The 16,156-nt window shown below is 46.5% G+C and overlaps 1 protein-coding gene across 1 annotated transcript; it reads right to left on the bottom strand.

Annotated features, from left to right (window-relative positions):
* Positions 1-3,909: 3,909 nt before the first annotated feature.
* Positions 3,910-7,646, bottom strand: LOC147117038 (frizzled-8-like). The gene has a single exon (XM_085987613.1). The coding sequence runs from the start codon at positions 6,265-6,267 to the stop codon at positions 4,528-4,530; it is 1,740 nt and encodes a 579-aa protein (XP_085843739.1). The 5' UTR covers positions 6,268-7,646; the 3' UTR covers positions 3,910-4,527.
* Positions 7,647-16,156: the final 8,510 nt, after the last annotated feature.

The raw sequence follows: 16,156 nt of genomic DNA, 5'->3' as shown, positions 1-16,156 counted from the left end.
CTACGGTATTCAATGTGTGGACCGAGTCTTTGGGGTGGGGGGTGGGGGGTGAGGGGAGAGAGGAAGAGGATCTGAAGGCGGCCAAAGTTTGGGTCTTAAAGAAATGTTTTGAAGGCAGAAGAGAAGTGACAAGGCAAAGATACTGAGGGAGGGAGTTCCAGAGAACGGAGGCAAGGTGACTGAAGGAGCAGCTGCCAGTGGTGGGAACAGTAAGGAGAATAGGTCGGAGTTGGAGGGCCGGAATGTGAGCACAAGGACATAGAACTGGGGGACACGGTGGAGATAGGGAGTGACGAGGCTGTGGAAGGATTTGAGTGAGGCAAGAACTTTAAAGTCAGTTCTCTGGGACTTGAGAAGCCAGTGGCACTTGATGAAGACAGGGGGGGGTGGAGGGGTGGGCCTTTAGTGTGGGCGAGGAGAGAGGCTGCAGCATACTAGATAGACTGGTAGCTTAAGTATTGTAGAAGTGTGGAGGTTGGCAAAGAGAGCATTGGAGAAGTCCAACTGCGAGATGATAAAAATGTGGATTGGAGCTTCAACAGTGGAGGGGGAGAGGAAACCTATAAAATTCTGTCAGGCCTGGACAGACTAGATGCAGGAAGGATGTTTATGATGGCCGGGGAGTCCAGAACCAGGGGTCATAGTCTAAGGATAAGGGGTAAGCCATTTAGGACTGAAATGAGGAGGAATTTCTTCACCCAGAGAGTGGTGAACCTGTGGAATTCTCTGCCACAGAGGGCAGTGGAGGCCAGTTCATTAAATATATTCAAAACAGAGTTGGATATATTTCTTAAGGCTAAAGGGATCAAGGGATATGGGGAGAAAGCAGGGACAGGGTACTGAATTTGGATGATCAGCCATGATCGCATTGAATGGCGGAGCAGGCTCGAAGGGCCGAATGGCCTACTCCTGCTCCTATCTTCTATGTTTCTATGTTTCTATGGAGGAAAGTGGTCTTGGGAACAGATCGATGTGGGGGAGGAAGTTGAGTTTAGGATTGAACAATACACCAAGGGTCTCCACCTCGGAACTGATCCTGAGATGGCAGCCAAGGAGGAAGGGTGGAGTCAAACCTTAGAGGCATGTAGATGTTTGCGTGAGCTAAAAAGAATGGTTTGGGGTTTGCCGACATTCAACTGGAGGAAGTTTGGCTCATCCAGGCCTTAATGCCAGAGTGGCAGCTGGAGACGGCAGCAACAGCTGTGGGAAGTGGTGAGATGAAGCTCGGTGACACTGGCATACATGTGAAAGCTGGCCCCACACTTCCAAATAACATTGCCAAAGGGCAAATCAATAGCAGGTAAAAATTGGCACGATATTGATTGGACCCAGTACAGAGGAAGCAAAATACTGCTGGAAATCTGAAATATTTCAGTGCACGATCACTTTCGACTCTATTCAATGGCTCTGTCTGACCAGTTGGTCAATAGAAAACGGACACTACAACTTTAAGAAATTCCCATAGTTGAAATTACATCGATCCGTGTGCAGGTTCAGCAAGGGCCCTCAGTAAAAGTCGGCGTGTCTCTCACCTCCTCGGATTTCATTCTCTATTCGAATCACCGGAGGTCACTCGATGCCTTACAGTAGACATTTCCACAGGGTTGCGGTTACCATGACTATTTCTTCGCACAACAAGGAAAAAAAGTCCCACAGTATTTTAGGAATGCAGCTGGCTGGACCTAGATTTTGTGAAGGTCCATTCCCAAGATTCCCTACATTGCATAAACTAATACTGTCAAGCCAAGCAGCAACAAGGAATGTAAATACTCGGATTGGTCTCCATTGGGAGGCACTGTAAAGCAATGCACCGCTTACGTGGGAAGATTGCAAAGCCCGACTCTACTTTTTTCTGGGGGAGGGGTAATATTTTCAACATTTTATTTGATAAATCCAGTTTGTTCTGGTGCCTCGCAATTTTTGCCGAATGAAAAGAAAATTAACTAACCCCCCCCCCCATAACTGCACCCAGCAAAGGGAACGAGACCTACTGAACATAAATTGAAAATCTTTTGCAGAAATTGCAGTTTTCCCTCCTAAAAGAACATTGAGCGCACTTTGTCCCCCCTCTCTCTACTATTAGAAAAACAACATAGGGGACTGTCGATCTGCATTTGACTCATTGATGCATATGCAACACCATAAAAACTCATGTTCCTACTTTCAAACCAATTGAAAAAGTGCACGTTCAGCTAACATAACACTATTCATTTATTAATACGAGTCAAGACGTACACTTGAAACCCAACTCCAAGCGCCTTTAAGGCGCATTCACTGTCCACCAGTGCCCCAGCCTCGAGTTTCAGCAAGATCCCCGCAGAACTGCTGCACGTTAGGGCAATCCCCAGAGCCAAGGGCTATTAAAGGGATGGTGAGGAAGTTTTAATGTAAACATGCCGATTCGAAATAAAGGATTCTCCACAGAGCCGCCATTTCGACTCTTCCGCCGTTCCAAAATGACTTGTGTTTGTCATCCTTGAGCAGGTTTATTTACTTACTCTGCTGTCATTATCCTGATTAAATAATGTGATAAAATGTACACAAGCCACCCACGCAGCCTTGTGCACTGGATAGTTTTACAGTTCACATAAAACGGTAAGAAAAATGTTAATACCCAAGACATGAGAAATGTAACATACATTTTATTGTAAATTCTCGACATGGTTTCAATAAATGGTCTCTTTTAAAGCTGTAAATCATCTTTTCCATGTAACTATAAAGTTCAGTGATGTTTCCCCATGGTATGGTTGAATTCATTTTTATTTTCGCATTTCAACATTTTTTTCTATTTTTAAAATGTGCTGCTTTCGAAACGTTTACCAAAGCATGGTGTAATCCAGGTAGACTAAGGAAAAAGTAAACACTCAGCTTTAGGTTAACATTGCCTTGTTAAACTTGATGAACTTGAGAGGAGTCTATAAAAAACTCCCAGTATGTGCTGGCCTGCATTAGTGCTGATGGATGCCTTGGTCATTAGCAGGACTGACCCACAGAGATGGGACTAACTGTCCCTCTCTTATCTTGATTGACAGTCTAATACTGGACCCGGGGGCATCTTTTCAGTACTAATGTGCAGCCTTCCCAATTACTTTTAAATTATCACTAATCTGCCATAAAATTACGTGTGTATTGGGCATAGTTTCTTTTTATGTCAGCCAAACTGCTAAAAAGAATAAAATGCCCTTTTATGAGGAGCGCACACTTGCCTGAACAACGCTGCCATTCCGTTGATCTGCTTGCAACTATAGTCCAGGCAATTGCCATGGAGTTTTTTTTACAGCTTGTAGTCTAGAATACTTGTCCATCGCTTCAATTAGGAGCAAAAAGAGAGGGCTTTGTAATGCAATTGTCTTGCAAAGGAGAGCGCCTTAAATTGGGGGATTATGCGAGCAGGACCACCTGTAGGGCATTCATGGGCATTTCTATATGTCCAGGCCCATGCCTTACTGCCTGCAGTCTGGCCAACAATACAGAAAAAGCTGTTTAAAAGACTATTCCCCGTTCCCTTCATGCTCACTAACTGTTACAACTCGTCCCCCCGTTTAAACGAGTTAAGTCTCAAAAACGTCCCTTTTAATTCATTTTAAGGCACCATGGTGGCCGACGGGCTTGAAAACAAGGGAAACTAGGAACTGAAGAGAGAGAGAGAGAGGGGGGAAAAAGTACTTCAAGCTTGGAAACGAGACATCAAAGTTATTCGATTCAAAAGGCTCACTCCTACAGATTAACCCTATTGAATTGGGCCTCGTTTAAGAAATTATGTACTCAGCCAGTGGGCACCCAGGTAAAAAGTTCAACAATTACCAAAACATTCTTTCTCCTAAACTAACATCCCTCGACATTCTACCCACAAGTAAATGCAGATTTCTCCCCCAGAAAATAAAAGTTCCAAGCCTGTTCCAAACGTAATTAAATCAAAGATGTTTTATTGTCAAAATAGAATAATTGTTTCAAATATTTCTGTTGCTCTGGCAAAGGCAACCACTAAACTTTTTTTATACAAAAAAATTTACATACTCTGTATATACTTCAAAAACGCTTTTGTTATGTACACAATTTACAGATTTGTGTTCATAGTACAAATAATTATATAAATACAACTTTGCAAGAAACCCGTATTACATGGGGATACTAAAAACAGGATTTTTTAAGGCAGGTTGATGCACCCAGACTTATAAACTATTAAGATTTGTATCAAGTACGCCATTTTGTCCGTCCATTTAAATTATTTTAATAAATGCCAACAAGGATTGACTCCTTGCATCAACATAAATCGCGATAGGTTTAAAACGTTTCTGGTCATGGGCACAATATAATTTAAAAAATCCTTTCCCTCCCACATTTAACACCAAAAGGATGTCCTGTGCATATAAATGGTTAAGATTTAGAAGTATTAGCGCCAGGTACATTGTTCTGGCCAGTCCTTCACTTCTGACTAATGGATACCATTAGAAGTTCATTAACATATTAATAAGAGGCTGGGTGAGAATCTTCAGGGGCCGGTTAAGGAAGTCTGACAGAGGAATTTCAGACTTGGGATAATGGCACTTGTTTGGGGTAAGAGACAGAGCTGGCGGTGCCAGATCTCCAGGTTAGTCCAGTGCTGGCGTCGCTGTACATGGAGCCACCAGTCCCTTTGTTGCTCCAGCAACAACGCGTACAGAAAGCCCGCCACGACTCCAGCGTCTTGCCCGACCAGATCCAGACACCCGAGGTGATGCCCACCAGCAGGCACATGAAATACTTGAGCATGAAGACGGCGTAGTCCGGCCTCCTGGCCTGCTGCTCGCTCAGGCAGGAGCAGTTGTGAGTCAGCTCCCAGTGCTGCCGGTTGTGCTGCTCGTAGAAGTAGCAGGCCACCACGATGGTGGCGGGCACGGTGTAGAGCACGGTGAAGACGCCGATCCTGATCATCAGCTTCTCCAGCTTGTCGGTCTTGGTACCGCCTTGCTTGATGACACTGCGGATCCTGAAGAGGGAGACGAAGCCGGCCAGCAGGAACATGCTCCCGATGAACAGGTAGATGACCAGCGGCGCCAAGACGAAACCCCGCAGGTTGTCCAGGTTCTGGTTGCCCACGTAGCAGATGCCGGCCACCGGGTCGCCGTCCACCGAGCTGAGGGCCAGCACGGCGATGGACTTGATGCTGGGCACCAGCCAGGCGGCCAGGTGGAAGTACTGCGAGTAGCCGGCGATCGCCTCGTTGCCCCACTTCATGCCGGCCGCCAGGAACCAGGTGAGCGACAGGATGACCCACCAGATGGAGCTGGCCATGCCGAAGAAGTAGACCAGCAGGAAGACCACGGTGCAGAGAGCCGGCCCGGTGGTCTCGTAGTGGACGTGCTCGGGCCCGGGCTGGCGGCTGCTGCAAGCCACGCTCTCGTGTCCGGCCACCAGCCGCACCAGGTAGCCGGCCGACACGAAGAGGTAGCAGGCGGACAGGAAGATGATGGGCCGCTCGGGGTACTTGAAGCGCTCCATGTCGATCAGGAAGGTGGCCACGGTGGCCAGGGTGGAGACGAAGCACAGCACCGACCACAGGCCGATCCAGAAGGCGGCGAAGGTGCGCTCGTCCGGGCTGAAGTAAGGGTTGTGGCACGGCACGGCGCAGTTGGCCGCCTGGCCCGTCCGCACCCGGTTGTACAGCGGGTGCCGCTCGCTCTTCAGCGACACCATGGGCGCCCGGCATTGGCAGCTGGGCTGGCAGGGCGGCGCTGGCCGGCCGCCGGCTCCCCCCGCCCCCGGGGCCGGCTTGTTCTTCCTGACCGGCCGCTCGGTGGACTGGCGGGGGAAGAGCGGCGCGGCGCTGGTGGGCTCGGTGCGGTTGTAGTCCATGCACAGCGTCTCGGGCTGGCCCTGGCGGGGCAGCCGCTCGCACCTCATCCTGTCGGGCCAGGCGAAGCCGTACTGCCGCATGAGCGGGGCGCAGCCCGCCTTGGCCCGCTCGCACACGCTCCGGCAAGGCGGCAGCGGCTTCTTGTAGTCCTCCAGGCAGATCGGCGTGTACATGCTGCACAGGAAGAAGCGCAGGTCGGCCGAGCACTGAATCTCCACCAGCGGCCAGAACTGGTGCACCTCCAGGCCGGCCTCGTCCTGCGAGTCGTGGTTGAACTGGTTGGGCATGTAGGTGTAGTTGTAGCCGATGCCTTTGCACAAGGGCACGGTGATTTCCTGGCAGGACAGCTCCTTGGCGGCGGCGGCGCCGCTGGACCCCTCCAGCAAAGCCAAGGCAGAGAGCAGGTAAAGCTGCAGCAGGTAGCACTCCATGTCGGCACCCTCCTCCTCCTCCTCCTCACAGGCGTGCTTATTTGGTCTAAGTCTTCTCTTTTTTTGTTTTTGCAGACAGTTTATAAACACCAAGTCAGATCCTTGTATAAACACACAAAAGTGCAAACTCCCTCCTGTCCCCTTGCTCCGGATCTCAGAACAACATGCGGATCAGATTTTGAACAGCAACCACATTCACTCTTTGAGACTTGGCACACAGCTTGCAGTCCACTTCATTTAGAAGCACACAAAAAAGGAGGAGCAATAAAACATTAGCCCTGCAGGCGTGTGATCAAGATGGCTGAGCACCACAACTGCACCTTTCCTTTTTTTAAAAAAAAAGATGAAACTTCACACAGTTCCTCTGCTAACTTTTTCTTTCTTGCTTGGAAGACTGGAATTCCTCTTTGTGGCCCCTCGTCAGTCACAGGAACGAAAGCGACGCTGTTGTGTATCTTGAAGGTGGATTTAAAAAAAATATATAGATCCTTTTTTTTCCTCTTTCCCCTCGTTCCACAAAAAAAAGCTCCCGGACTGAATTTCAGCGCCGCGTTCCCATTAATGATCGCCAAGTGCTGAGAAGCTATTACTGTTGTATATATTTATAATAATGGGAGACAGGCCAAATCCCGCCCCCTCCAGCCCCGCGTTACCAATCGCACGGTGACAGGGGCGGGGGGAAGCCCAGCGTCAGTCAAATCAATCCATCCTCGCCTAAGAGAAGAATCCCACAGTGACGGCTTCCAGAGGGGCTGGGCGTTTAGCAGGTTAATTTTCGCTTGTTAGGACATCGCAGGGGGTTGTCTTAACCTCCTCCCCCTTCTCGAATGGCAGTCGTTTGGTTTTTTTTTTGTTTTAATTGAAGCGCTGATGTTTCATTTGGCCAGGGACTCACGCAGGGGTCGGAATTGCAGGATCGTAAGAACAAGAAGCAGCTCACAAGTTTGTCAAGACAATGGCAACAATATATAGATAGGTTTCGCTAGTTTCTTTGTGGGAATACAAACGGAGCAGAATATTTTAAGGACATCGAGCAAGATTGGCAGAGATTGCAAATACATGATTGGTGATTCCGCGTATGGTGTGTGTGTGTGTGAATGTCTGTCTATGTGCAGTTTGAAATGGGACGAGTTTGAGCTGCACTTCAAGAAACGGAACGGGCAGCAAGTTCAAAAATGGTACACGTGCCCCGTTCCGAATGAACTAGTTTGACTGATAAAGCTTGCATTTTTTAAGCTACATTTTTGTTCACGTTAATATTTCCTATGTCTTTAAATTGCCTTTTGCCCGCGAGAACATTCGGGTATTTCACCTATGTATATAAAATGCAATAAAATATAATTTTAAGCGTGTTGACAATTATTTTCTCGCTGTATTTATGAAAGTGCACAGCAATTCAGCATCCGAAATCTCTGTATTTGGGGCGGGTTGCGGGTCCTTAGCCTTAAACTCCGGACCCGCAACCCGCCCCCAAATACATACATTTACACTTTATTACAATCCGCAGCGCATAGACAATATACCTGCTGTATTTTTTTTTCTCCACCTTTCAAAAAGCTCCTGAAGTTTCCAGTGAACTATTCCAGCCTGAAACCTCAAGGGTCTTGTTATATTATTAGAGTTTGGAGTCATGCTAGTAAACATGTCTTGAGCACAAATATAGTCTAAGGTTGGCTAACCTGAATGGTTAACTGCGCCCATGTGTTCAGTATTTTTAAAATACTTTTTTTTCACTTGGTTGGAGCCCAAACTTTTATCATTGTGTCTGCCCCAAACCCAAGTGACTGTGAACCATAATGTTTCCTTTAATATTTAATTTTCCCAGAAATATTGCAAAGACTTTAGGGTAATGTTTCTGAATTCTGTAAAGTGTACTGGTATCCCTTTGCCTGTGATTAATGGGGACCATGCTGTTCAGACATATTACTACAGAGTGGGTAACATTAGCAGCTCAGAAATAGCACAGGGATTATAGACTGCTTGAGCAACTGAAGGCTAAAAGCCTCTGGTTTCCATGTTCTTCCTGCAACCTCAATCTTTGAAGCAATACGTTTAACAAATATAATTGTTTTTTTTAGAATGGTCTGATTTACTTTTAGTGCAAAGTGATTTTGTTAGTGAATGTGTAGCCCATGTAGTTTTTAATGAAGGAATAAGTTGCTAAAATACAGTGGAGTAATAGGATTTGAACAGGCGTTCAGTCACAGTATCATGGACAAATATAAAACCACTGGAGGGGATGGGGATCTACTATAAGGAGAGCTTCTTGGAAAAAAATGTCCTGTTTATTCAACCAATAGACACAGCTTCAACAATCACCAACTGCTATGAACCTCCTGTCACAAGTATCGTTCTGGGCTAATTACTACAAACCTAAGTCTATACTGATTACAAAACATTGTCTAATGAAAAGTTCATTGAAGATTTATACTAGAGGCAGACCTTCCACTTTAGGGCCTTTGCATCAGATTGTTCTACATGTAATGTTTTAGCTGTGTAGTTTTCAGGTGTTTCAGAAGCAAAGTTCTCAAGGTGTTTGCTTCAGAGTGTGAGCAACGGCCAAAATTGACACATCACCCTAATTTTAAGTAAATTATGTACTTCTTCAAAATGAGAGATGCCAAGTGATACAAATGGAATATTTTCCAATTTTGTTTGCATTAATTATCACTATCAAGCAGTCCATGGTCCAGCCCAAAAGGTCCTAGGTTCAATTCATGGTCTGTACTGAGGTAGCTCAGATCAGGCAGTGTAGCAGTTAGGATGCTACATTTGGCAGCAACACCCTTGTGCTGGAGAGGGGAAGAGTCCTGATTGCTATTCAGTAAATCCTATTGAAAAGTGTACATGTGGATGTCAGTTTATAATAGGATTGGACTCAGCTGTGATAGCCCCCCTCAGTCACAAAGTCTCACATGTCACTTTCAGGAGAGTAAGGGAGAACATTTGGAAAGGGAAGGACTTCATGGTCAGGAAAAGCAGTATAGATGCTAGGGAGTGTTGTCTCCATACTGTCCCAATACACCTCATAACCTTGGCTTCAGAAAATACCTCCTACTGTGGCACAGTGACATTAACTCTGACACTTTGTTTAAGTGACATGTGGGAGCTAACTCACTAAATACATTAATAAGTAGAAAGATTAATTTATACAGTGCCTTATATATCTCAGCAGCACCTTTTTTGAATACTGCAAGATCCTACAAACAGCAATGAGATAAATATTTAGTAATTGTATAATGGTTGAGTGTAGAATGTTGGCCAGGTCATTTGGGAACTCCCTACGCTTTCTCAAATAGTTCCATGGGCTCTATGACATCTACCTGAACAGGCAGATGGTGCTTGATTTTAACATCTCATGCGAAGGGCAGCACCTCTAACAATGCAGTACTCTCTTATAGTGGCACATGGGAGCTAACTCACTAAATAAATTAATAAGCAGAAAGATGAATTATCATGTCATAGTACTGCCCTGGAATATCAGCCTAGAATATATGTCAGGTCCTGTGAGTGGGTTTGAACCCACAACTTTCTTGACACAGTGATGAGAGTGCTAGCTACTTAGTCAAGCTGACACCAGCACATGGTGAATAAATTAGGTGATTCAGCTGCTATTTGGTACTGTAGATAACTTGAAACTTTAAGTATTATTAGAATATAGAAGGCTTAACCAAAAGTGGCTATTGAACCTGAGTCAATCACAATATTTAAGCAGCAAGTAGATAAGTAGTTAATGAAGAAAATATTAAAAAGTATGGGGAAGAAGCAGGGACAGGAGAGCTGCGTAGAGAGCTCTGATATGGAGCTAGCACCTGCACAGCCACAAAGCATTGTGCATTTATACTTCCATGCTGAAATTGCTGTGATTCTATGATTTCTATGTAAAAAGTCTTAACCAGAAATGAATCACAATACCTGAATTAAATCGCGCACATTGGGGACACAAATGAAATCTTTTGAAGACAACATCTAAAAGTTTTGACACATTTTACTAGCTTTGAAAATGATTTATTGCAATACTGTAGCATTATCTATATATTAACCAAGTGTGTCTGACATTAATAGGCAGGGCAAACAAACAGGGAAAAAGCAATACCTGTACATGTTCCACTTACAGCTGACTGCACATATCACTTAATTTAACATTAACTGGTTAGTAAACATTTAACTAGGTGTTAGTTATGGCTCAGTGGTATCACTTTCACCTCTGAGTCTGACGGTTGTGGGCTCCAATCCCACCCTAGTGAAACTTGGGCACAAAATCTACACTGATACTCCAATGCAGTACTGAGGGTGTGCTGTACTGTTGGAGATTATGGGCTAGATTTTCAGTATAGACAGTTTTGGGGCGCTAACCTTAGCGCCCGCCCGAAGTTAGCGCCCGCCCCAAAGTAGCGCCCCGTTGCCGGAAATTCAGTGGCTTCGCCCTAAGAGGTTGGTGGAGCGCTAAAAGAGGCGTTCCTCTACTATCTTTAGGCGCTAAGCCGGCGTTGCAGAGCGCAACACCCGAGCTCGGGCGCAGCGCACGGCAGACACTCTGGTGCCAGTGAGCTCTTAAAGGGGAAGGGTGCATGTGGTTTTTTCAAAGGAGGAGGAGGAGGAGGAGGAGGAGGAGGAAAACATAAATACACCGCTCACAACAACACACCGGATCCTTGCACACAACACATGCAGACTGCCTGTTATAGTGCAGGAGGAGTGCCCTGTAATTTGCGCTCCCCAGGGTGTGTTGCGTTCCATTTTACAAACGCTCTGGACGCCAGCCGCACAATGGGGCGGTCCGACTGAAGTTTGGATTCGGGGCGGCCAAAGGGCATTGCACGAGGATGTGACATCATTTTCTGCGCGCGCATCCGGGCAGCCGCTAAACTTTGCGCCGGCGCTAACGGGCAACTTAATTTGGGGCGGGGCGCAAACTGCGCTGCGCCCGGGCACTACACGCATAGCACCCGAAAATCACTTCTCTTAAGGCGCTAACTGCTGGCGCAAGCAACTGAAAATCTAGTCTTTTGCATGGGACGTTAAATTGAGGCCCCATCTGCCCTTTCAGGTAGATGTAAAAGATGCCAGACTACTATTTTGAAGAAGAGCAGCGGAGTTCTCCCACTATTTATCCCTCAATCAAAATCACTAAAACAGATTATCTGGTCATTATCACATTGCTGTTGGTGTGTCCTCGCTGTGTGCAAAATTGGCTGCTGTGTTTCCTACATTACAAGTGAATACACTTCAAAAGTATAAAATAAAAACAGAAAATGCTGGAGATACTCAGCAGGTCAGGCAGCATCTGCAAAGAGAGAAATGTCTCTTAATGTCTCTTAATCTCTCCTGCCTTCTATCCTATCACAGACCTTCCCTTTTGTTCTTTCATCCCCTCCCCCTTTCCCAGCCCTGACACTTGCTTAAAAATCTGTTCCATTTCCTGCTTTTTTCCAGTTCTGACGAAAGGCCATTGACCTGAAACGTTAACTCTGTTTCTCTCTTCAAAGATACTGCCTGACCTGCTGAGTATTTCCAGCATTTACTGTTTTTTATTTCAGATTTCCAGCATCCGCAGTATTTTGCTTTTGTCAATATCTTGCTTAATTTTTTTTTTTAATTGTTAACTAGATCAGTAACCACTGCTACCATTTTTTTGGCTAGCGGTTGTTTAAGAGAGCAGGCTGGATTTTCTGCTTGGGTGAAATCCCAGCTGGTAAAATGCTGGAGCACTGCTTGTGTCCTGCTGCTGAGGTGAGGGCTGACCCTGCCAGAGTTTCCAGCATCAAGAAAATGTACATACTTATGGCGAGCTGCAGAATGCCAGTCACTGGGAGCTTGCCATTTGAGGGGCGGAAACTTGCGTGCTGCTGCAGGATATAATGGTCGGCAGCAGCTTAAAGGGGCGACTCCAACAAAAATTGTCTTGGCAGTACAACTTATTTAGCTCACCTCGGATGCCTGTATGGACCTGCTGGACGCCTAAGAGCCCACGAGTTGAGCAAGAAAGCAGTGAATCCACTAAGTAAGCCTGAGGAGGGGCTGCACTGAGGGCTGGAGAGACACTAACCTGAAAGAAAACAGCACAGCAATAGTGGCAGGAAGTGTCCAGGACAGTGAATGCCAACAGTACCACACCACTCACAGCAATTCAGTGCCTCGGGCAAAGTAAAGGGGTCAGCTTGTAAGAATGTGTTGTACAAATTATGTCAGTCACTTACAGTGACCACATTGTTAACGTGAGTAAATTGCTTACCATCAATGCCCAGGAGACATCACAGTAACCTTTACGCCCCCAGCCTTCACCTGGAAGTGTTCCTTCTCTCACTGCTTTACAATGCAATCGCCACAATAAAGCCTCACATGGATTATAATTGCATGGTGCATGCACCTGTTGCCACACCCATCATTTTCTACTTGCTGACACCTGGGTTTTGCAGCCTCTTGTGGTACACAAAGGTAATTCTTACTTTTTACATTCTTTTTCAAGAAGAAGGCAGCTCATTATAACAGGACAAGAAATGCTGCATGTGGCTACACCCACTCCCCAATTTTCCTCTAGACGCTGTGCCTTTACGCCCAACTGCAATAAGAGGAAAAACCTTCCCATATCTCATCTTATTGTACCCTACGTTACCTGCCAGCAAATAAGATCATGAAACTCTCCTGTTGTTCCTACTACTGAAAGTGACATGTGAACCCAGCTCCTCAACGGCCTATTCTCTTCCTTTCCTCCTCTAGATGTACTTGACAAACAAGAAACAGAGTCAGAACAAGAAGCAAGGTCTTCCACACCCACCCTTGCCAGTACATCAGATCATATACCGTTAACCAATCTTTATCAAGCACAGAGGTAGCCACCTGTATGGCTACATTAGAGAATGGAGCCAGAATGACATGCACAGGATAATGCACAGGGCACTAGTGGGCAGGAGGATCTTCTGGGTTGCGGGGGGGGGCGGGGTGTATGATGAGGAGGAAGACATTGCTGACTCGAGGGTCAAGAGATGCTGCCCTTCAGCTGAAGGTGGGGATCCCGATCCCACAGGCCTTCCTTTTAAAAGACGGATCCTTGCAGAGCATCAGAAGTATGTGTAGGAACCAAGGCCAGTGTCTGAGAATGTGCAGCAGATGACAGGTCAGTTGGAGGATCAGCAATTGCATCTGTGGAACTATGATGAATGGCTTTGAAATCCACCCTGCAAAATGTGGCCACTCCAGGCCAATTTGCAGTGATGGCCCCCATTAAAGATGCCCTAAGGACTGTCTTAACTTCTGCCATGGAAGCTCAGACTACTGTCATGGACACTCAAAATCATGCCATAGAAGCTTGGCCATCAGAATGAACAGGGCTGTCTCTTCTGGTGTCAACAGGCTTGTGAGTGGTAACAGACAACCATTTCTCAGGCCTTCACTGATCTGACTGGTTCCATTAGGTCTGCTTTGCTGTAGATCAATGGCCCTGTCCAGTACTGACTAGCAGCAGGAGTGCACTCACATGATGTTGCTAGCACTCAAGATAGCATGACAAGCATGCTCTCCTGCCAGACCACTTAGATGCCTGCATGTGTGGCAGAAAGGAGGCAGGGCCAGGCTGCCCATGCAAAAACACAAAAGGTGCAGCCTATAGCAGGTTCATTCAAGGAATTAGAATGATAGAACCAGGGATGGATGCCATTCAGCTCATCGCGTTTGTGCAATCCAAAATTAATCCCATAGTCCTGTATCTGCCTCTGCTTCAAACAGTCATCTAATTTTCTCTCAAAAGATGCGATGATCTCTGCCTCAACAACTCTCCGTAGCAAAGCACTTCATGCTCCAACAAGCGAGAGGCTGATCACCGCCCCTTGACATTCAATGGCATTACCATCGCCGAATCCCCCACCATCAACATCCTGGGGTCGCCATTGACCAGAAACTTAACTGGACCAGCCACATAAATACTGTGGCAACAAGAGCAGGTCAGAGGCTGGGTATTCTGCGGCAAGTGCCTCACCTCCTGACTCCCCGAAGACTTTCCACCATCTACCAGTCAGGAGCATGATGGAATACTCTCCACTTGTCTGGATGAGTGCAGCTTCAACAGCACTCAACAAGCACGACACCATCCAGGACAAAGCAGCCCACTTGATTGGCACCCCATCCACCACCTTAAACATTCACTCGCTCCACCACTGGCGTACCGTGGCTGCAGTGTGTACCATCTACAAGATGCACTGCAGCAACTCACCAAGGCCTCTTCGGCAGCACCTCCCAAACACGTGACCTCTACCACCTAGAAGGACAAGGGCAGCAGGTGCATGGGAACATCACCACCTGCAAGTTCCCCTCCAGGTTATATACCATCCTGATTTGGAAGTAGATTGCCATTCCTTCATCGTTGCTGGGTCAAAAACCTGGAACTCCCTCCCTAACAGCACTGTGGGAGCACCTTCACCACACAGACTGCAGCGGTTCAAGAAGGCAGCTCACCATCACCTTCTGAAGAGCAATTATGGATGGGCAATAAATGCTGGCTTTGCCAGCGACACCCACATCCCAGGAACGAATATGAAAAAAACCCAACCTCTGTGTAAAGAAATTTCTCCTAACCTCTCTCCTCACTCCCTTTGAGCCAATTTTAAATTGATGGCCCTTCATTACTGTCTCCCCAACCAAAGGGAATAGTCTTTCACTGTTTACTCGATCGAACACTTCATAATTTAAAAACCTGTGCTGTGAGGTGAGGACCATCAAAAGACTCATATTGAGACACAGCAGCCTCACGCACTTCTGCCAACCAGGTAGCAGCTAGGAGGAGCTTTAGATTAGGGATAGGAGTCCACTCTTCACCCTTTCAAGGGTAAGCATGGTGGGTTGGAGCACCAGGCACATCCTGCTCCTCCTGGTTCCCCAGGAAGTATTTTGTTTAATTACCAATTAACAATCAACAAAAAAAAGCCTATCGTTGGCGGCTGCGGGGGCCACTGAAGAATCCTGAGTGGGGGAGGCCCAACGCCTACCCACTCATCGATGACTAATTTTGAAAATTAGGGGCGTTAGGCCCCTAATTTACACATTCAAGGGGCCTAATGCATGTTTTAGGTGATTGCCCGGGACGCCTAATAAAATGGCCCCCACGAAGTTAGCAGGACCAATGTCAGTTCAGATTGGGCGCAGGCCACCCACTGCTAAATTGGTATGCAGTGCACACGTTTTACGCACGAAAAACAGACGCAGCACATACCGATTTCCACCTCTCACCGTCAAAGATCAGGCATGAAGAATGATGACTTGGCCTAGGTACAAGAGGCATGCTAGCTCCTGTAGAAACGCCCCTCTGCAAATTTCCGCATCTTCAGGAAAGAAAAGAAGATCATCGAGGGAGAAAATAAATTAAGCAAGTCCGATGATATTGCGTAAATTATTCATACAGCCGTGGCCAGTGTTATAGGTCTGATATTCTACACATTTCGCATAAAATGTGAACTGTAACTCCAGTGCATAATTACCCAATTTGAATTTAAGCAAGTGATGTATGAGTGTCTGAAGGAGATGGTCTTACTGCAATGGCTGCAGCATGACTGTGCAAAGCAAACCTTGCAAAGTTCCCAATTGGTCCAATGTTGTGCATGTAACATAGAAACATAGAAGATAGGAGCAGGAGTAGGCCATTCGGCCCTTCGAGCCTGCTCCGCCATTCAATGAGATCATGGCTGATCATCCAAATTCAGTACCCTGTCCCTGCCTTCTCCCCATATCCCTTGATCCCTTTAGCCTCAAGAAATATATCCAACTCTTTCTTGAATATATTTAATGAACTGGCCTCCACCGCCCTCTGTGGCAGAGAATTCCACAGGTTCACCACTCTCTGGGTGAAGAAATTCCTCCTCATTTCTGTCCTAAATGGCTTACCCCTTATCCTTAGACT

Source organism: Somniosus microcephalus, chromosome 5 (assembly GCF_052327205.1).
Source record: "Somniosus microcephalus isolate GS21.2 chromosome 5, FLI_Smic_1.0, whole genome shotgun sequence".
Lineage (NCBI taxonomy): Eukaryota > Metazoa > Chordata > Chondrichthyes > Squaliformes > Somniosidae > Somniosus > Somniosus microcephalus.
The sequence above is the reverse complement of the archived record's forward strand: the minus strand, read 5'-3'. Positions and strand labels throughout refer to the sequence as shown.

Bases quoted from the DNA above. Each gene is read 5' to 3' on its own strand.
- LOC147117038 (XM_085987613.1), bottom strand. From the start codon at position 6,267: ATGGAGTGCTACCTGCTGCAGCTTTACCTGCTCTCTGCCTTGGCTTTG.